The sequence below is a fragment of the Bos indicus x Bos taurus genome, chromosome 2 (genome assembly GCF_003369695.1).
Source record: "Bos indicus x Bos taurus breed Angus x Brahman F1 hybrid chromosome 2, Bos_hybrid_MaternalHap_v2.0, whole genome shotgun sequence".
NCBI lineage: Eukaryota > Metazoa > Chordata > Mammalia > Artiodactyla > Bovidae > Bos > Bos indicus x Bos taurus.
Window position 1 is genome coordinate 115360924 of NC_040077.1, and position 21954 is coordinate 115382877.

At 38.4% G+C, this 21954-nt stretch overlaps 2 protein-coding genes across 16 annotated transcripts in view; both read left to right on the top strand.

Annotated features, from left to right (window-relative positions):
• Positions 1-5198, top strand: part of COL4A3 (collagen type IV alpha 3 chain) — a 163105-nt gene extending 157907 nt beyond the window's left edge. Inside the window, exons 49-52 of the mRNA XM_027514994.1 lie at positions 489-666; positions 794-908; positions 1846-2018; positions 3147-5198. Coding sequence (XP_027370795.1) covers positions 489-666; positions 794-908; positions 1846-2018; positions 3147-3231 — 551 coding nt within the window. The 3' untranslated portion in view covers positions 3232-5198. The remainder of the gene's footprint in view (positions 1-488; positions 667-793; positions 909-1845; positions 2019-3146) is intronic.
• A 6548-nt stretch (positions 5199-11746) lies between these two features.
• The window catches only part of MFF (mitochondrial fission factor), a 29047-nt gene continuing 18839 nt past the window's right edge, over positions 11747-21954 (top strand). For 9 of the 15 annotated variants that reach the window (XM_027515016.1, XM_027515025.1, XM_027515047.1 and 6 more), the window contains exons 1-5: positions 11750-11953; positions 15049-15160; positions 15941-16116; positions 17055-17275; positions 18298-18467. In XM_027515016.1, coding sequence (XP_027370817.1) covers positions 16079-16116; positions 17055-17275; positions 18298-18467 — 429 coding nt within the window. In that variant the 5' untranslated portion in view covers positions 11750-11953; positions 15049-15160; positions 15941-16078. Of the gene's footprint in view, positions 11954-15048; positions 15161-15940; positions 16117-17054; positions 17276-18297; positions 18468-21954 lie in introns of all 15 variants that reach the window. The other 6 variants (XM_027515039.1, XM_027515087.1, XM_027515096.1 and 3 more) reach the window with 1 other exon arrangement.

Consider the following 21954-nt stretch of genomic DNA (forward strand, 5'->3'; position numbering starts at 1 on the left):
ATAAGACGTTGACCTCATGTCTAATATTCATTCTGGATTGTAAGCTCTAGAAGGAGCCAATCTAGTTGGTCTTATTCAACAAAAACAACTTTTGCTTAAATAACCTGTCTGCTGTTCAGGCTTAAAAGTAAAATCTGTTCCAAAGCTTGGCCTGGTTATTGGCCATCACATACATATGAAGAACTGGGGAGACTTTGAAGCAAAGACATTTTCTCAAAGACCTCCGCTAGTCCTCAAGTTCTAGATGATTAGAAAGGGCCCTGGAAAGTGTTAAAGGTGGAAGAAGGAAGGAGGATTTATGTCCCTATTGGATCTTTAATTCCTATCAGTATTAAAACTTTTCAACCACACATTTTGCAAATAGCTCTTTTGTGCTGTTTTTCTCCAGTTTTTGCCACATGTTATGTTTTAATTAGCTTCTATCTAGTAATGATAATCAAAATAATTGGAATTCATTGAAAGTGATACTCAGTCTGATGTTTTATTAGGAACACTTGGCAGCTGCCTGCAGCGATTTACCACAATGCCATTCTTATTCTGCAATATCAACGATGTATGTAATTTTGCATCTCGAAACGATTATTCATACTGGCTGTCAACACCAGCTATGATACCAATGGACATGGCTCCAATTACTGGCAGGGCCCTGGAGCCTTATATTAGCAGGTAAAATCCCAGTCCCTTAGTTTCATGATGGCAACAGGTGAATCACTTCCTTTGCCACAGAATACAAGGCAGCACACCGTGGTGCAGAAAGTGCTGATGCGCCTGTATTTTTTGTTTTATGTTACAGATGTACAGTCTGTGAAGGTCCTGCAATTGCCATAGCTGTTCACAGCCAAACCACTGATATCCCCCCCTGTCCTGCTGGCTGGATTTCTCTCTGGAAAGGCTTTTCTTTCATCATGGTAAGGAGAAAAGGAACAGTACATTCATAGTAAACATTATCCATGGAATCTTATGTGCTCTCCAGGAATGATATTGTTAGACATCAGTATGCACAATCTGCTGTGAATATTTGCTTGAAAATCTGAAAATATGCTTTAAGTTTGTTTTTGTAAATAATAGAGCATTTAAAAAAACAGACTTCTCAGAAAGAGATTACCCACACATTCTAAGTAAGACCCTTTGAAGTTCCTATGAAGATGGGAACTAAAAGAGAAATAGCCTTTTAAAGAAAAATTCTCCAGATGTAAGTACTAAGTGAAGAAATCTATGGATTGACATTTGTGATTTTGATACCTGCACAGATGTGGCTGGTGATTATTCATATTTTGTGTAACATCATTTATGATACCTTATTCTCCCTTCTTTACTCAATCACTAATTCAACAAGTATTTATTGAATGCCTACTCTGTGCTATGATCATTCTAGGCACTAGGATACCAGCAGTGAACCAAAGTTCCTGCTCTCATGGAGCTTCTTTCATAGTGGTAGACATGTAAGTGAGAAGACAACATAACAATAGTAGTACATAGTGAGTTCAGATGGTGAGCAGTCCTATGGAGAAAATAAAGCAAGATAAGAGGAGAGACTGATAGGGATGAGGTCAAGGAAAGCTTTGTGGAGCAGGCCCCTGAATGACAAAAAAAGAACATGTCAGACCTGGGGGGGAAAAGCATTCTAAGCAAAATAAACAGCTTTTAGATTATTTTCGATGATTATCCTTCAACTTGGAAGGCACCTGGAGTGTTACAGTAAATTTGGGTAAATAAGCACAAGAAGTTCAATTCATGCTTGCTTTTTTTTTGTCTTCTATTACCAAAAAAAAAAAAAAAAAGTAGGGCATTGAAAATGTGAGCACTATGCACAGAATTCTTATTTGGATCTTTTTCTTGTGATAGTTCACAAGTGCTGGTTCGGAGGGTGCTGGGCAAGCACTCGCATCCCCCGGCTCCTGCCTGGAAGAATTCCGAGCCAGTCCATTTATAGAATGTCACGGAAGAGGAACATGTAACTACTATTCAAACTCCTACAGTTTCTGGTTGGCTTCATTAGACCCCAAAAGAATGTTCAGGTAACTATTCAAAGTTAAGTTTAATCTGATGACTCAACTGCGTAACTTTTCAAAGGTTGCCTGGGTTAGATTTTCATTCCCCGTGTGCTGATGTACTTACATTAAAAAAAAAATCTCCCTGTGCCAATAGAATCCTGTTTAGCTTGGCACTGTCAGTGTACAAGAGGTCTAGAGTCAACAAGTAGCCCTGGTTTGTGATACTGTACCAATAAAGACCAAAAAATATTATTTTTGTCATCGTTAAAAAGATTTAATATTGATATATGAATTTATAGACTACTGAATAAACTACTAAAGTGAAGGTGTTAGTTGATCAGTCATGTCTGACTCTTTGCGACTCCATGGACTGTAGCCCATGGACTGTGGCTCTTCTGTCCATGGAATTTTCCAGGCAAGAATACTGGAGTGGGTTGCCATTTCCTTCTCCAGTGGATCTTCCCAACGCAGGGATTAAACCTGGGTCTCTTACATTACAGGCAGATTCTTTACTGTCTGAGCCACAAGTGGGCTCAAAAATGGAGAAGGCAATGGCAACCCACTCCAGTACTCTTGCCTGGGAAATCCCATGACGGAGGGGCCTGGTAGGCTGCAGTCCATGGGGTCGCTAAGAGTTGGACACGACTGAGCGACTTCACTTTCACTTTTCACTTTCATGCATTGGAGAAGGAAATGGCAACCCACTCCAGTGTTCTTGCCTGGAGAATCCCAGGGACGGGGGAGCCTGGTGGGCTGCCATCTATGGGTTCGCACAGAGTCGGACACGACTGACGTCACTTAGCAGCAGCAGGGCTCAAAAAAAAAAAAAAAAAACCACAAAAACTATTACATGATCTACTAATTTTAATTTATCGTGTTGGAAGACTTTTGAGTATTACAGAGAATTAAAAGGGTAGGAATATTTCTTCAGGAAAAAAAAGATCTGTAAGTTTGCATTTGTAAGTTACTGCTAAATACAACTAAAATGATAAAGTGTTGACATATACATCTTTTCATAAACATACCTCCCTGAAATAAAGTTTAGGTGAGCTACCATATTTATTAACAAAACTCAGACCCAGGGTGTATTTCCCTTTTATCTGTACATTGATGAGATTTTTGGTGGTTTTTTGCTTTTGTTTTTTATTTCAGAAAACCTATTCCATCAACTGTGAAAGCTGGGGAGTTAGAAAACATAATAAGTCGCTGTCAAGTGTGCATGAAGATGAGACCATGAAGAAATAAAAAATAAAAACTGTTACTTTTCATCCTAAATAACTAAGTAATATTGCAGAACATGCACTTATTTAAGTATCTTTCTCCCTTGAAACAGCAGTACAAAGTTTCTATTTGTTTCCCCACACAACAAAGCCTTCTTTTAAGTTAGTTCTGTGATACTGGTCTCTAAATCTGTACTGTATCAAAGTTCCCTAATGCAAAGCACTAAGCTTTTCACAAAGTATCACCAAAATCTTGTATTCCACTTTTATCCAATGCACTAAGTAAATGGCGATTGTATAAAGTTTGATACTACAAGTGAAGAGCTATTTGGTCCACTGGATTCCCAGGATTCACCCCCTTTCTGTTCCAGTCTTGGAGACTCAGGGAGGCTAATTCTGTTTTAGATTGCCTGATCACCCGCTTCCCAAAGCTTTAGACCCTGGGTAGGGAAGGGGATGAAATGGGATATTAGAGCATCATGAATAAACTGGACTTTCAAACCTGGTGAGTAATCTAAGACCTAAGGGAACCAGAATTGAATTGAGGCTCATGGATTGTCTAGTGCTTTTTCAAACACACCCAAGACTAAGGCCAGAAGGGGATTGCCCTGAATGGAATAATAATAGCCTTGGAAATACTGTATGGTTTTGGTTTACATTTTTTAAAAGACATTTTTGTTTGTCCATTGAATTCATTTCACTACAGCAATATAGCTTGCTTATATTCAAATAGATATAATTTTTACCCTTAGTAAATTAACTACACCCACACAAATAACAAATTCCTTGATATGCACTTTATCCCCATCCCTATAAATGTTGGTGCATACCTTATAAACTAGCAGTTCAGCAACCCATGGAATAACTGAAGGCATTTGTTGGCTAATCAGGCTCAAAATATTTTTCATTTGCTCTAAATATTCCATTTAACCTGGGTGTTCAGAGATGTATTCTCTTGTTAACTACATAATTCTTCCTTTGTTAACGACATGTTTTTGATATTACATATTCTTAAACCATTTGAAGAGTCCATTGTGTAAAAATTTTGATGTACAAATTGTATAGATTGGTGGTTGTATGTCTTAAAACTTGCTTTTCAGTGTGTTGATACATTCCCAAGTTTACCTAATTCAACTTAAGATTTTATTCAACACCAAGTCATATCCCAGGCACTGCACTAAATTATAGACACTAAGGGGATGAAAAGAGACTTGTTTCTGATCCAATATCTCAGAGAAGGTAGCTTACTGTTTCTGTTAAGAGTTCTACATGTCTAAGTTGTTTTTCCTCCTTTTTTCCCTTTGTTCTTATATTTCATCAGAATAATTCAGCAGGCCTCAATAAAGGCTCAAAAATAATATTTACGCCCAGGGAAAGCCCAGGACATCTAGCTTCTCCTAGGCATTACAGAAGTCAAGGTGTGAAAATGTTAAGAAAATGAAAATCTACAAAACCTTAAAGACCATTTATACTTGATAGTAGCACTATTTGATTAATCTCAGAGGCCAGATGTTCAGAGATAAAGCTCTGCAGATGCTTCTTAATCCACCAAGGTGGAGTTGGTGGTGCTGATATTTAAATTCAGGTTATTGCTTCGACCTCAGTTGCTTTGTAAATGAAGGTGTGACCCCAGAGGAAAGCACACAGTGTGACCTTGGTTGGCATCCCTCACTGCTCATGTGACTGCTGTCAAATGATTTTTACATTTAAGCTGAGAAGTGCATTTTACTTAGATTATTTGCTTAGACTCATCTTATACTAAGACTTTTTTTTTTCTCTAAAAATATCCAACTTTCTTAATTGTACCATAATGGCATAGGGCTTAGCTGATCTACACAAACCCTCTGTAGGTCAGCAATTCTCAAAATGTGGTCCCTGGACCAGCAGCATCAGCAGCATCTGGGTACTTGCCATCAATGCAAATGCTTAGCGTAGACATTTAGAATCAGAAACTCTGGGGGAAAGGCCCAGAAATGCATATTTTAACAAGCTTCTCCAGGTGATTTCTGATTGAGAAGAACTGTTCTAGGCAAACATCCAAGAAACTATTCTACAGACAGTTACCAGTTAAGGCCAACCAATATTACTCCATCCATAGCTCTCTTTAAAGTCCAAAATCACAAGTGACCTCAAGGTCATCTAATTTTACTAGTAAGTTAAAGCCTTATATTGGTGCTAATGGCAAATGACTGGCCTCTGCTTGTCCCCAGGCTCCCTCTTTTCTTGTCCCATTATCAGTGTTTAACTTCTGAGGAAAACAAGTGATGCTAAACATTAGATCCCAATGAAGCCGTATTCAAAGTGGCTCGGTTCCCCTTGTAAGACTGAGCATTGAAACACAGCTCATGAGCGTTACTTTCCAGATACCCATCAGTAGTTTATAAAGCTATGAAGATTTAACTTTGTAGATAAAATGTAAATAACTTGTTTCTTTTAAATCTGGGGCTTCAACTTTGGAATTTCACAGTGTGCTGAAATAATGGGTTTCTCAGAGGTGTTTTTGCAAGATAAACATTATTAAATAACTTATTTATAAAAGTATTACAATAATTCTAAATTTGAATTTTATTGCTAATTTAACTTACAAAGATTTTTCTATGCATCCAGTGCAACTTACCGCTACTAAACTTAATTTAATATTTACTCTATAACCAAATGAAATATATTTAAAATATATTGAATATTTTATATTATTATATCTTGACAGAATTACAATGTTGTACTAATATTTCTGTAATTACACCTTAAATATTTTGTTGTTGTATTGTCTAAGAATAAAATTGAAAAATTTATATCTGGTCTTATTTTTTTCAAAATATAAACAAATTAATTTTTTTGGATTGTAAAAATAGTATATGTTCACTGTAAAAAATAACAGTAATTATGAAGACTATATAAAAATTGCCATGATCTAACCCCTCACCCCCATCCAAGAAAATTAAGATATTATCATCTCAGACTTTTTTCTTGTTGACATATTTTCAAATCAATAGGTAAGAACTAATCAGTATTTATATGGATTTTTCTACATAAATCAATGAATAGGATGACATTTAGTTTTATTATGGATGTATTAAGAACATTTTATTTCATATTTGTCCAATTGTTTCCTCAGGATAAATCTCTAGGAGGAAAACTGCAAAAATCAAAGGAGTTGCAATCTTAGGCCTTTGAGATTATATATATATATTTATATACATACACACATGTTCTCCAGAAACATGGCTAGAATTTCTAGTTGCATCAATGCAATGTTATGAAAACTTTTATCTCCTTATGCTTTTACCAATATTGGACATTGCTGTTCTTTCACAGTTTTGCCAGTCTCAATTTACATTTTGCTCATTATCAGCAAGGCTGAACATTTACCACTTTAAATTAGTATTGGGGTTTTTATTTAATATATTTTAATTAATATGTGAGGTTTTTTTTTCCTGTGAAAGGCCTAATCATATCTTTATGCATTTCCTATTGAGGTATTTAAAGAGTTTTCATAAATCAAGAGGAAAAGGTATAAATTACAGAAGTTATGGATCTTATATTTTGATGTTTCCCATTTATAATGCACCCTATTCAAGGAAAAATATTCATAAAATTTCAAAGGTAGAGAATTGGTAAAGATGAATGCCTTTAATAGACAAAAATCTGAACTGTCATGGGTAAGGAACTTTTGGGGTGTGTCAAATGACAATAAAGATATCATCATATGAAAACACAGAATGAATGGTGATGCTGGGCAATAATTCTAAGAAAACCAAGAAAATAGTTGCCCAAATATTTAGAAACAGTTTGATAATTGGACCAAAAAATTAATTAGAAAACATTTTGATCAAAAAGTATACTAATGCATTTTAATGAACTTATTTTTACAAGCAGAAGAATGAATGCTGTGTTGAGTTCATTATCTCTACTTATAAGCCTGTTTATAAGAAAGAAAAGTCCTATAGAAATAAAAGTCCTATAGAAAGAAAAGCCTTCATCAGTCTCTAAGGGATTCCTTGTAACTTGTTGACAGGGCACTTGCAGAGCACTTAGTGTGGCTAGTTCACCTCAGTCTTACCCCAGCTCTGCTTACTGGAAACTAAAAGACAACCAAACACAGAACGCAAAGCAACTGACTTTGAATCATCATCAACATCGTTCAGTCAGTCTCGTCTGACTCTTTGCGACCCCAAGGACTGCAGCACGCCAGCCTTCCCTGTCCTTCACCATCTCTTGGAGTTTGCTCACACTCATGTCCATTGAGTCAGTGATGCCATCCAACCACCTCTTCTGTTGTCCCCTTCTCCTGCCTTGAATCTTTCCCAGCATCAGGATCTTTTCCAATGAGTCGACTCTTTGCATCAGGTGGCCAAAGTATTGGAGCTTCAGCTTCAGCATCAGTTCTTTCAATGAATAGTAGGGTTGATTTCCTTTAGGATTGATGGGTTTGATCTCCTTGCTGTCCAAGGGACTCTCAAGAGTCTTCTCCAGCACCACAGTTTAAAAGCATCATTCTTTAGCACTCAGTTTTCTTTATAGTCCAACTCTCACATCCATACATGACTACTGGAAAAACCATAACTTTGACTACATGGACCTTTGTTGGCCAACTGATGTTTCTGCTTTTTAATATGCTGTCTAGGTTTGTCACAGCTTTTCTTCCAAGGAGCAAGCGTTTCTTAATTTCATGGCCACAGTCACCATCTGCAGTGATTTTGGAGCCCAAGGGAAAAAAAAGTCTCTCACTGTTTCCATTGTTTCCCCATCTGTCTGCCATGAAGTGATGGAACCTGATGCCATGATCTTCATTTTTTGAATGTTGAGTTTTAAGCCAGTTTTTTTTTTTTCACTCTCCTCTTTCACTTTCATCAAGAGGCGCTTTAGTTCGTCTTCACTTTCTGCTGTTAAGGGTTGTGTCATCTGCATATCTGAGGTTATTGATATTTCTCCCATTAATCTTGATTCCAGCTTGTGCTTCAGCCAGCCTGGTATTTCACATGATGTACTCTGCATGTAAGTTAAATAAGCAGGGTGACAATATACAGCCTTGATGTATTCCTTTCCCAATTTGGAACCAGTCTGTTGTTCCCTGTCCAGTTCTAACAGTTGCTTCTTGACCTGCATACAGATTTCTCAGGAGGCAGGTAAGGTGGTCTGGTATTCCCATCTCTTAAAGAATTTTCCAGCTTGTTGTGATCCACACAGTCGAAGGCTTTAGTGTAGTCAATGAGGCATTAGTAGATGTTTTTCTGGAATTCTCTTGCTTTTTCTATGATCCGACAGATGTTGGCAATCTGATCTCTGACTCCTGCCTTTTCTAAATCCAGCTTGTACCTCTGGAAGTTCTCGGTTCACAGACTATTGAAGCCTAGCTTGAAGGATTTTGAGCATTACCTTGCTAGCACGTGAAATGAGTGCAACTGTGTGGTAGTTTGAACATTCTTTGGCATTACCTTTCTTTGGGACTTGAATGAAAACTGACCTTTTCCAATCCTGTGGCCACTGCTGAGTTTTCCAAATTTGCTGGCATACTGAGTGCAGCACTTTCACAGTATCATCTTTTAGGATTTGAAATAGCTTAGCTGGAATTCCATCACCTCCACTAGCTTTGTTCATAGTGGTGCTTCTTAAGGCCCATTTGACTTTGCACTCCAGGACGTCTGACTCTAGGTGACTGATCACACCATTGTGGATATTCAGGTCTTTAAGATCTTTTCTGTATAGTTCTTCTGTGTATTCTTGCCACCTCTTCTTAATCTCTTCTGCTTCTGTTAGGTCCATACTGTTTCTGTCCTTTATTGTGCCCATCTTTGCATGAAATATCCCTTGATATCTCTAATTTTCTTGAAGAGATCTCTAGTCTTTCCCATTCTATTGTTTCCCCCTATTTCTTTGCATGTTCACTTAGGAAGGCTTTCTTATTTCCTCACTATTCTTTGGAACTCCGCGTTCAGATGGGCATATCTTTCCTTTTCTCCTTTGCCTTTTGCTTCTCTTCTTTTCTCAGCTATTTGCAAGGCCTCCTCAGACCAGGCTCAATTCTCAGACCAGAGAAATACTACCCTCTCTAGGTTTTTGGAGACTTTAAGGTGTTTCTAAAAATGATAACACTGCTCAAAACCTTTTTAGAACTATTGCTTTGGAATTATCCTTAACTGCAATTTATCGGTCAAATAAGGAAATAGATCTCATTACTTTATACCCAAGACCTACAACATGCTCAATATGGTTGCTCCATGAAAGCAGTGAGATGAGTAAGATATAGACCTTGGTCTCAAACATGGAACTTATCATCTGGTACGATAAAATAAAGCAAATACATAGATAATTATAATACACAACAGAATGTGACAAATACTTTAAGAGTCAATAGACAATGGTTCATAAGTTGGAGGCCTCATAAAATCACAAAAGTGGATTTTTTAGGTGGTCTTTCAAGGTTAGTTAGAATTTCAAGAAACAGAAGTTGATCAGAGGCAGGATGGCATTATAGGTGGCAGAAATAGATAAAGGTAAGTATCAATAGTTAGAAAAGCATGAACTAATCTCAGAGAACAATCAATGATCAAGACCGTATAGATATATATCATTCACACTTGTAGTAAATGGAGTGGCATGGCAGGAGGTGAGGGCCATATTAGAGTTTAGAACACCATGGAGAACTTGTACATCATTGGTTTGTATTAGAGACCCATTGAAGACTTTGAGTCAAAGAGTAGAATGATCATACAGATGGTAACATGGAAGATTCAATATTTCAGAATCACAATCTTCATTTGAAACTTATTTCAGTTTTCTTAGTGGGGAATGGACAGGAGTAAGAACCAAATTGTAAGTACTAAAAAGTAGAAAGATAGTAGTGGAGCAGCAAGACCCTCATTTCTAAAGGTTTTGGTCATAGCTTATTTAGCTTGGCCTCTAAATTCCCCCAAAAGGTTGGCCTGGAATAGATGATCATTCCTAAGATCATCTGCACTTAAAGGATGATTTGTCAGTATTAAAAATGGGCCCAAGAAGGAAATTCTCAGAGGACTTCCTACGTTGTTTTAAAGAATGGTAACATCTCTAGATGTTACCAACATTCAACATTCAGAAAACTAAGATCATGGCATCCCGTCCCATCACTTCATGACAAATAGATGGGGAAACAGTAGAAACAGTAGCAGACTTTATCTTGGGGGGCTTCAAAATCACTGCCAATGGTGACTGCAGTCATGAAATTAAAAAACGCTTGCTCCTTGGAAGAAAAGCTATGAACAACCTGGACAGCATATTAAAAAGCAGAGACATTACTTTGCCAATGAAGGTCTGTCTAGTCAAAGCTATGGTTTTCCCAGTAGTCATGTATGGATGTGAGAGTTGGACATCTCTCATAAAGAAAGCTGAGCTCCGAAGAATTGATGCTTTTGAACTGTGATGTTGGAGAAGACTCTTGCGAGTCCCTTGGACTGCAAGGAGAGCCAACCAGTCCATCCTAAAGAAAATCAGTCCTGAATATTCATTGGAATGAATATATGAATGGATGGTGAAGCTGAAACTCCAATACTTGGGCCACCTGATGTGAGAAACTGACTCATTTGAAAAGACCCTGATGCTGGAAAGATTGAAGGCAGGAAGACAAGGGAACCACAGAGGATGAGATGGTTGGATGGCATCACCAACCTGATGGACATGAGTTTGAGCAAACTCTGAGAGTTGGTGATAGACAGGGAAGGCTGGCATGCTGCAGTCCATGGGGTCGAAAAGAGTCGGACACAACTGAGTGACTGAACTGGACTGAACATCTCTAGAGTATCTTTAGGTTCTAGAGAAGTACATACTCATGCGTATGTCTTTAGCTGTTAACATCGAAGAATACAAATGTATTCCTTGAATTGGCTTCAGTCCGCCCAGTGTTGACGAACAAGGTATTGTCTTTCTCCTAGAAAGTTAGTGGTTATGTGGTTGTCTGCCTGCAGTGCAGGAGACCCCGTTGGATTCCTGGGTGGGGAAGATCCCCTGGAGAAGGAAACGGCAGCCCACTCCAGTATTCTTGCCTGAAAAATCCCATGGATGGAGGAGCCTGGCGGGCTACACAATCCATGGGGTCCCAAAGAGTCGGACACGACTGAGCGACTTCACTTTCACTTTAAATGGTTAGACAGCAAACAGTTCTTGGAAACTAAACAGGGCTTCTAACTACTGTGAAACCTAACTTCTTTTCCGAGATCCTTACCTTTAAGGGTTAGTAAAGCAGGTCAGGGTAGGGATCACTGTTAAGGAAGACACAGAGGGCTTGAAAAATCGTCAAAATTGGAGTATAGTGTTTAAGAACCACTTGCAGAGCGGGCGAAATATGCAGATTATTAGGCCTCACACCAGTTCTGATTTTGATGCGGACAGTCCTGAAAACTAATTATTTAACTAGCTACCGAAGGTTTACCTTTTAAACACGAGATGCGGTGGGCGCACTTTGCCCACAACAAAGATGTCGCGGAACCGCCGTCGTACAGCCGCGCTCCTCTACGTGGGTCTTACGTCCGCCCTTCCTCGCGTCACATGACCACGAACCTGTCTCAACTACAGCTCCCGGAAGGGACCAGTCCCGGGCGTTCTCGCGTCTCTCTTTCTCTCCCCGCCCGCTGCGGGCGTCTCCGGCCGGTGATTTGCCCGGGCGCCTCCGTGCGCTCGGCCAACGGCCTCTGAGACCGCCCACCCGAGCACCCCGGGAGCCGGCGGGCGGCGGCCCTCGCCGGGGACCCTCCAGCGGGCCCAGGGGTGAGTGCTGACGTCTTCCCGACCCGGGATCCGCGGCCCGAGCCGGATGCGGGGCCTAGCGCTGTGGCCGGTATCCTCCGGCTATGGAGCGACCGGCTGGGCCGGTCCATGGTGCGGTCTTGGCCTTCCCCAGGGGCCTCCCCGCTTCAACCCTGACCTTTCCTCCTTCTCGGGGCGTTGCTCCCCCCTTTAGTGTCTGAGGAAAGCACGGGAGAGCAGCGCACCCTGCTGCAATCGTTCTGGGGCTAACCTTGCCCGCTTTAGTTCTGTGCCTTCGTTAGGTCGAAAAATTGAGTTTTCCACGTAGAAGATAGTTTCTGGCGTGGGAAACCCTAAGGGCGACCTGAGCTTCAAGCGAGGCTTGAGTGGTAGTCTCCTGTCATGTTCCCAGCCAAGGTCCTGGTACCTTCCCGTATGACCTTGAACCCGACACCTGTCTCTTTGAAAGTCGTTTTTGGTTTGTTTTTCTTTTACTTTGTGTGTGTGGGGAGGCGGGACGTGTTGGAGAAGAAAAGCCTTGTTGGAAGCCCAGGCGCCCCGGGGAGGCCCCTGGTCGCGCCGATCAGGAAGCATCCTTGCTGCAGGTGTGGATGTCGGGAGATGCTCCAGGGTTTCCTTCCAGGAGCTGGAAACTGGAGAAAGCGCGGATTCCCCTTCCGTCAGCGTGTGACCTTCTTCGTCTGCAGGACGAGTTCCCCTTCTGCGGTAGAAGAAAACCACGGGCTGCCTCTTACTAGGGGCATTCTCGAGGGACGAGAACCCTTTCAAAAGTGGTGGCGTCTTTTAGTTGCAGAAGATAAAAAGCCTTAGCGCCTTTGTTTCAAATGTAGAACCAGTTGTATACAGGCCTCTCACCCCACAGAGGGACTTTAACTGAAGGATCTTAAGTGTTTTCTCTCCCTAGATGGAAAAAACATTTCTTTCGGTGTTGATTACATCACCTAATGAGATCCCAAAGGAAAAACCCTTAGGAAAATAGATTCGGAGAGAATTAGAACGATTTTGTTGTACCTTGGAGTCTCTGCCCGTGTAATTAAATTGTGTGTAGGACCTGCTATCTTTTTCTTTTTGGTTGCAAGCACTTGTGAGTTGGTTTTGCTCTTTAGTTTTTTTTCCCAAAGGAAATTGTGTTTTCTATCCCTTCCTGTCTGATAGGGCTACCGCATTTTATGATTACAAAGTTTAGGGGTTACTGTCTTCCTTTTGGTGTTGAAACTTGTTTCCTGTGGATTGATAGCCTTATTTTAAAATTCGTTAACTCGTATTTTTCCAACTTTTCAGTGACTTTTCTTTAAAAATAAAAATGAATCCTGGGTTACTACGCTGTGATTTTCTTATACACCCATTATTTAAATGTGAAAGTCAGTCATGTCCAATTCTTTGCGACCCCATGGACTATACAGTCCATGGAATTGTCCAGGCCAGAATACTGGAGTGGGTAGCCTTTCCCTTCGCCAGGGGATCTTCCCAACCCAGGAATCGAACCCAGGTCTCCCACATTGCAGACGTATTCTTTTTAAGTATAGTTGCTTGAAAAGAGAACTGAAATAGGGTGATCAGTATAAAAGCCTTGAACTAGGTCCACACAATAAATGACAAACAACCTGGCTTTTTTTTTTTTTTTTGGTATTTGGGGAATTATAGAAATCTTTGTAACCACGATCAATTTGACCCAAGTTCTTTCTGTGACTTCCTGGGCTGTGTCTTTCGATTCCAGCATTCTAATACAGAAAATGAGAACATAAAGCTTGATTCATTATGTGCCCAAGTTGGGGACACTTTCTGTCACAGGATACTGGATGTGACTTGATTCTAGGTGGTTTGCGGGTGAGGGTTTTTTTTAAGAGTTACGTTTTACCTGTTTTTGTATGTGTACATTAAAGGATTTTGTCTCTTTAGTTATATCACAGAGACTCATGTAACCTAGTAGATTGTAAGTGACAAAACTGGAGTTAATGTCTTAACTCCAGATGAGAAGTTTATTTTCTTTTTTGCCAAAAGATACTACCAAAAATGTCATAGTCTAATGAGAGAGAGAGAGGGGAAAAAATGAGATTTTGATCAAATTTGCTTAAGCAGAAAAGCCAGTAATTAAAACAGTACAATGTTAAATCTTAGTAGGAAAGTTTAATCTACCTTGTAAGTAGCTAAGATTGGCTACAGGAGAATTTGGCTTTTTCTAGAAGTTGTCTTTTCAGTGTCCATCTTTGGTGATTTAAATCCATGATACTTTACAAACTCAGAAAGTCTTGTAAACAAAGATGTTGCTGTAGAATGAAATGTTGAGACCCATGTTATGTAGTAGTGGAAAGTTAATATGAAGGCTGAAATGTAGTGAATGGAGTGAAGAGAACAGCACATTTTGGGGAGATACTGTTCTAGCAATTTGCATCCCTTGTTTATTATTATAAAATTTCAGTTCATAATGTCTTAAGGCTGTACTCCTTTTGAAGTGTCTCTTTCAGTGTTATTTCCAAATACAAGCTTTTACTGTGCTTCAGGTACATGTAAGTATAAGAAGGCTATCTCATTTCTTATTTAGAATGATGCACAGAAATTGATAAGAGGTTACCTCTGGGGACCTGAGTTGTTATATAGCATGGGATCAGTGGGACACTTTATTGTTCTGTATGTTCTTGTGTACTTTGTACCGTGTGCATGTGTTACTGGTTCAAATTAAATACTGAATTAAAGTTATGAATGAAATTAAATACTGAATGAAAGTAGCTGGATGAAAATTTCGCCAGTGCATTTGTTTCTCCTTAATTTGTGTGTGTATATATACACTTACATATACACCTAAGTATTAAGATTCTGTTAAACATATGTATATTTTGTCAGCTAAGTTTTTCTAATTCAAATCAGAAACAGTAGTCTTTTATCTTGTATTAACTAGTGAATGGTTGTAGGGTTCTGTCTCCAGGCTTAAAATTGGTGGTAAGTTTGTTCATTTTTTCTTTATTTATTTTAGTGGTTTTTTTAATGTAAGGCTATGCATCTTTAGTGGCTTTCATCATGCAGAGGATTTCCAGCAATGAATCTCTGATGTCAGTATCATCTAGTTTTTCAGTCAGCTCCTGTTTTTTCTCCCCCAGGGACAAAAGTGGCTCTAAATCCAGCACGTGCATACTGAGGCAAGTTAATGGATTTAATATGAAGCACAGAAGCAGATAATGCCAAACAGCAAGCAGTAATTGGTACACATTTGTGAGTAAAAATTATCTCTTTTGGGTCTGTTGTGTTAGTCTTTAAACCATCTGCATGCCAGATCCTTAAAATTCACACGTTTTGGTAAAGAATAAAAGGTGCAAGTTAGCAGTCATAATTAACCAATTGTCAGGGTGTAGCCCCTTAACCAGCCTCTAAGATCTCTCCAAAGCATGTCAGTGACGTGGAGTTTGAGATGTGTGATATGTCTCTGACATGGAGTTTAGGAAATGTCCCCACTGTGACTTAAATTTATACTCCTTGATTTTTTTATTGTCTTTAATTTTTATTTACCTTGACTTAAGTATAATATCTTTCACTGAAAACTTAGTGTAATTTAGTTTTCAAAGTTATTTGCTTTTAAAGAAATCATTACTTATACATCAAATATTAAGTTACTGCAAATACATTTTTCTGCCTTTTACATTATCTTTGTGATTTCTTCATTTGTACTCAGTCTAAAAAAGAAAAGGATCCCCCCCTTCAGAATATAATACTTAAGAGGAATTTTGTGACAAAATGTTTTCTTCTAATCTGACTTCACATTTGTATATATGTTTGTTTAACTTTTCTTGACCCTGTTTGCAAAATCATAGTATAGTGAGTATGCTTAAAATGGCCCTTGTGATTTTTGAGGTAAAGAACTCTTTTTATGAGAGATTTGAACATTGGTTTTGGTTGAAATCCAAAAATAATTTTAAGTAGATATTTACTTTGATTCGTAGTTTTCATATGAAATGAATTGTTGAAATACTGATTTTTATTCTTTCTTTTTTACAGCTGGAAAAGCAGTGTCCGTGTTGTTATGTACACCTCCAAAAAAGTTCAGATCTGTAGGGGAATTGTTGTGTAAAGTAAACAACTCCAGGGTAGCAGTATTTTAATAGCTTTTATAGACGTGTATTTACTGTATTAAAAATGAGTAAAAGAACAAGCAATGACACATCACTAGGAAGGTCAGTGACATTTTATTCAGTTGAGCTGGTATTATAGGCTTGAGACATAGTGGCTTTAAAGCTGATTGCCCACAGGCTAATCATCTTTTACATCGTGATCAATATTTTTTTTATCTCGGGCAACTTCCTTTCTGCTGCTTTTCCTTGGAGCATGGATGCTTCTCTAATTTAGAAGATTTTGCAGTGCATATGTTTTGCCTTTCCCTTTGAAGGCATGTCATGTTTTTTTAAATATACATGCAAATGTATTCAGTACAAATGATGAATAGTGTGAACCTTTCACACTATGGTCCCTCAAAATGAATGCATACATTAAGGCTTTATTAATGTATATTCTTTATTTGATTTTCAAAATTTCATCTCAGTCATCAGGTATACATTCAGTAAGAGACGTTTTAATTTGTATTTTGTGAAACTCAGGGGGGTTGCTTCTTTTTTAGTAAATTGAGAATTAACATTATTTACCTTCTGAATCTGATTTTCATCATTAAAAAGTTTTATTTTTTCCATGCATGATAGCAGTTTCTAATTTCATTTTTATAAAGTCCTAGCAGCTTCCCTTCAAATAATTCACTAGGAAATTTCTATTTGAGTTTTATTTTCGGCGGTTTTTAGTTATAAGCAGCATGCCTATCTGTTTATGCAGTGAGGAGGAGGAGAGTGTATCTGTGTGCATATTCATGTTGTAGTTATACACAAATTTTAAAAATCTGCTCCTAAGTAATAAACTCAAGGTGCAACTTCAACTAAGTGGGAAGGTATTATGTTGAGAAAAGCGTTTTCTTCAGTCTTGCATTTTTCCTTTGTATGTGTTCAGTACTCACAAACGAGAAGTCTTCTTGTGCTCTTTCTAAAGGTATTGTCTTCTAACTTCACTGCATAGAGAAGACGAGCATTTTAGCACTCACTCACCCCGTCTGTAAATTTTTTGCCCGCAGAGTGAGTGGGGCGGCCTTTCCTTCTCCCACTGCTGCTGAGATGGCGGAAATTAGTCGAATTCAGTATGAAATGGAATACACCGAAGGTATTAGTCAGCGAATGAGGGTCCCAGAAAAATTAAAGGTAGCGCCACCAAATGCTGACCTGGAACAAGGATTTCAAGAAGGAGTTTCAAACGCTAGTGTGATTATGCAAGTTCCAGAGAGAATTGTGGTAGCAGGTATTTTATATTTGTTTATAAAGTTGTCTGATAAACCTTTATATTACATGTTTTTATGAAAACTTTTGGAACTTTTCAAAATATTTAGAAAAAGGATTGGGGCCCACTCCAGTATTGTTGCCTGGAAAATTCCGTGGACAGAGGACCCTGATGGGCTGTAGTCCATGGAGTTGCAAAGAGTTGGATACAACTAAGCGACTGAGCACACAGGAAAGGGGTTGAGAAATGCAACTTTACATTTTCTTCAAAAAGTTTATTAATTACCATAGTCTGAAATTTCAAATAGTATTTGTTAATAGTTCAAATAATTATTGAAGTATTATTTACGTACATAAAATGTGTGTAATTTTAAAGTGGATAGCCTGATGATTTTTGACAAAAGTATACTCCTATGTAACTCTACCACAGTCCAGATATAGAATGTTTCATTATCCCACCCTGAACAGTTTTTTATTCAGTTCTTACCCCTCAATTTCTGGCAACCATGATCTCCTTTTTATAACCAGAGATCAGATTTATCTTTCCCAGAATTTTGTATGAATAGAATGATAACACTATATTATATACTCTTGGGTCTGGCTTCTTTTGCTTAGTGTTAGGTTTTTGAGAGTCTTCAATATTATTGCTTATATTGATTGTTCTTCCATTTTATTTCTAATACTGTGGATATACCACAATTAGTTTATATATTCACTTGTTGGTGAATATTTGAGTTCCTTTTTTAGTGCTATTAAGAATAAAGCTGCTATGAAGACACGTGTTTTCATATCTCTTAGGAATGAGTTGCTAGATCACATTATATTATGAACAGCTGTCAAACTATTTTTGAAATTGGTTGTACCCTGCTATGTTCCCATCAGTGACATATGAGTGCTCCATTTGCTCCGCATCCTTGCCAGCACTTTGTATTGTTAGCCTTTTTAATTTTAGCTATTCCTGGTGGGTGTGTAGTGGCAAATACATTTGAATAAAACCAGTATCTTTTTAAAAACCTCCCTCCTCTTTATTGTTTTTACTCTCAGGAAATAATGAAGACATTCCATTTTCAAGACCAGCAGATCTTGACCTTATACAGTCAACTCCCTTTAAGCCTCTGGCTCTAAAAACACCACCTCGTGTGCTTACGCTGAGTGAAAGACCACTAGATTTTCTGGATTTAGAAAGACCTGCTCCAACTCCTCAAAATGAAGAAGTAAGTACTAGAGTTTTAACAGTATCTGAATTTGAAATAACATAGACAACAGCAAAAGTGAAAGAGGCATCTGCTGCTGCTGCTGCTGCTGCTGCTGCTGCTGAGTCACTTCAGTCGTGTCCGACTCTGCAATGCCATAGATGGCAGCCCACTAGGCCACTCTGTCCCTGAAATTCTTCAGGCAAGAGTACTGGAGTGGGTTGCCATTTCCTTCTCCAATGCACGAAAGTGAAAAGTGAAAGTGAAGTTGCTCAGTCATGCCCGACTCTTAGCGACCCCATAGACTGCAGCCTACCAGGCTCCTCTATCCATGGGATTTTTCCAGGCAAGAGTACCAGAGTGGGGTGCCATTGCCTTCTCCAGAAAGAGGCATCAAGAGCCTATAAATCATGTCATTAGCAATATGTAATAATATCCTTCTGCATGAACCATTGATTGCTATAAATTCTGGTTTATAAATACTCAAAATATGATACTGTGCTTTTTTTTTTATTTAAATATCATATTTCAGGAAAATGACAATTTTGTGGAAGGCATTAACATTCATTGGGTCTTGAAGGAAGAGCTTTTATGGGTAGGAGTCACTTTAAGCAATACAGAAAATTTGGGGAATTTTAGCATGGGAAAAAATTAACGCATCACTTTGTTATAAGAGCTGTCTGGCAGTTGGCGAAAGCTCTTTTTATCCCCTTGACACTACCTATTCTCTTGCTTGCTCCGAAGTTTCTACTGAGTTAGTTACCGTGTTATGTAAGGTTACTAGCCCTTTTGATCTCAGTATGGCAGTGTATGGACTTACTAAGATGTTAGTAGCGAAGTTCAGATTTTGCCTTTGCTGTTGATTTAGGGCCAGTCTTGTAAAACTCCTTTGCTGTGATTTCTGTAGTTGCCATTTTTTCATTAAAATTCCTAAATTCTTATGTTGTCATGAGTCTAATAAAAGACAATATGCGAAGATAAGTTTTTATTGGTAATGAAACTGCCTTTGTCTTTCATCTTTCATATAGTCCTTCCTAAGAGGGTAAATCATGCACATAATCTACAGGAGTGCAGTTTCCCAGTACTAGGTATAGCCTTTTCCTAGGCTGGAAGTTTGTGCTGAGGTGACTCAGATAATACAGGTGCCAGTTTAGACATTCCACATATTTGCTTGATGAAAAGTACTGACTTTGAATCTTCACATGATGAAAAGGCACTGAGGTAAATGCAGCAGGACTATATTTAACAGACATCTTTTAAGCTTTTGGGTAAGACAGGACAGTGAGACACGCTTCCTTCACAGTGGTCTGAGTGAGGGAAGGACCTCTACGGCTGTGAATAGTACTGTCTTGGAATGAGGATTCTGCCAGAAGAGAAACCCTCCCTTTGATATTCATTTAGTTTTATTTGCCTTCCTAGCTTCATGATCCCACTGTTTTAGACACTGCTTGGTGTGGATAACCAGCCTGAAAACAAGCTGAGCATTGTCGTGAATGACTATTTTATATTAAAATAATATTTTATTTTAAAATAATAAATAAGTGGCACTTATGTTTTTGTAAATCACTCCCTTTTTTCTGAATGATAAAGGATGAGTGATAGAAAATTTTTTACCAAGATTTCCCTCAGTAGACCTAGATTCTAAGCCTGTGTGGGGTTTACTCCTGCAATAATTATGATATTTAGTCAAATGTGATAAATGTCCAAAGTGTATAGCACTGAAGCGAAAAACTGAGCCTGAGAATGTCTTAATTTTGAGGGCCTACTTTGCTGCTTACTAACCACATAACTTTCATCTAGTTGTTTAACTGTTCCAAAGCAAGGCTCATCTCTAAAATAAAGAAGAGAATAATGCCAAGTACATAAGATTATTGAGAGAATTCGGTGTAATAATATGTATAGTATGTTTAGCAATGGTTCTAATTGATGTTAAAAGATCAGTAGGTACAAATATCACTGTTATGAAAGTTAGCATCTTCTGGCAGAAAATATGGAAATAAGTGTCTTATCAACAGATGAATGGATAAAGAAAACGTGAGATACACACAGAGACACACACAAATACAGTGGAACACTACTCAACCATAAAACATGAAATTTTGCCATTTACAACAGCATGGATGGACTTGAAGGATATTACGCTAAACGAAATAAGTCAGAGAAGGACAAATACTATATGATATTACTTATACGTGGAATCTGAAACACGCAACAAGCGAGTGACCGTAACAGAAAAGAAGCAGACACAGATATGGAGAACCAACTAGCAGTTATTAGTGGAGGGGTCAGCATTAAGAATTGGGGAGTCGGGGGTACAAACTATTGGGTGTAAGACAGGCTACCAGGATGTGTTGTACAACATGGAATATAGGCGGCATTCTGTAATAACTATAAATAGAGTGTAACTTTTAAAAATTATATGAAATAAAACGGACCATTATAGGGGAAAATATTAAGGCATCTGAGCAGATTCTTGAGGGAGAGATAAGATCTGAATAAATCTGCAGATCCAGTAAACAAAGACCTCATGGACATTGATTTGTCCAAGATTAGTTTTTATATATAAATGCCTTCAAGTAATTTTGACTTTTGGTTTAACTGTAAAGAACTCTTGCAGTAGGCTCCAAGCCAACTCCTTTTCTGTTTGGTTTTTTTTTTTCTTTTGTTCAGATGGGTAAGTGGTTCATAATCATAACCAAATTTAAACCACACTTTGAAGTTATGCGCCGCTTAGTATGATTTTAAGTTTTGTTGGCATGAAATACAGGATTGTTTTCTGCTCTGATGGTGCTTATACCCTGGTGATCTATTCCCAGGTCTTTTTTAAGACCATTAATAGATACTGGGTTTGCATTTTTGAGAATGTTAATCTTCAAGTCTGTTGGTTCACATACCAGTTGTCATTTACAATAAAATCTATTTTTTTTTTAAACCATTAAGTTGCCAGAGGTATTTCCAGTAAAAAAAAAAAAATTTTTTTTTAAGCAGAAAAGTTCGTGATTACCATTGTTTCAGTTATCTTCTGTGTGTGTGTCTATTAGTCACTCAGTCCTGTCCGACTCTTTGTGACCCCCATGGACTGTAGCTTGCCAAGCTCCTCTGTTGATGGAATTCTCCAGGCAAAATACTGGAGTAGGTTGCCATTTTCTTCTCCAGGGGGATCTTCCCAAACCAAGGATTGAACCTGGGCTCCCGCATTCCAGGCAGACTCTTTACTGTCTAAGCCACCAGGGAAGCCCCAGTTATCTCCTGCTGCCCATTAAACCATCCTAAAGTTAGTGGCTTGAAATAGAAATTGCTTATTTTTTTCATGGATTTTGTCGGTGAGATGTTTGCATCAAGCATAGTGGGGAAAGCTTGTTTCTGTTGTATATTATCTGGGCCTAGGCTAGGAAGTCTCAAAGGCTCAGGATGACTCAACAGCTTGAGGCTGCAGTCATCGAAGGCTTACTCACTCATAGGTCAGTTGATAACTAGCTATTGTGTAGACCTCAGCCAGGATTACTGG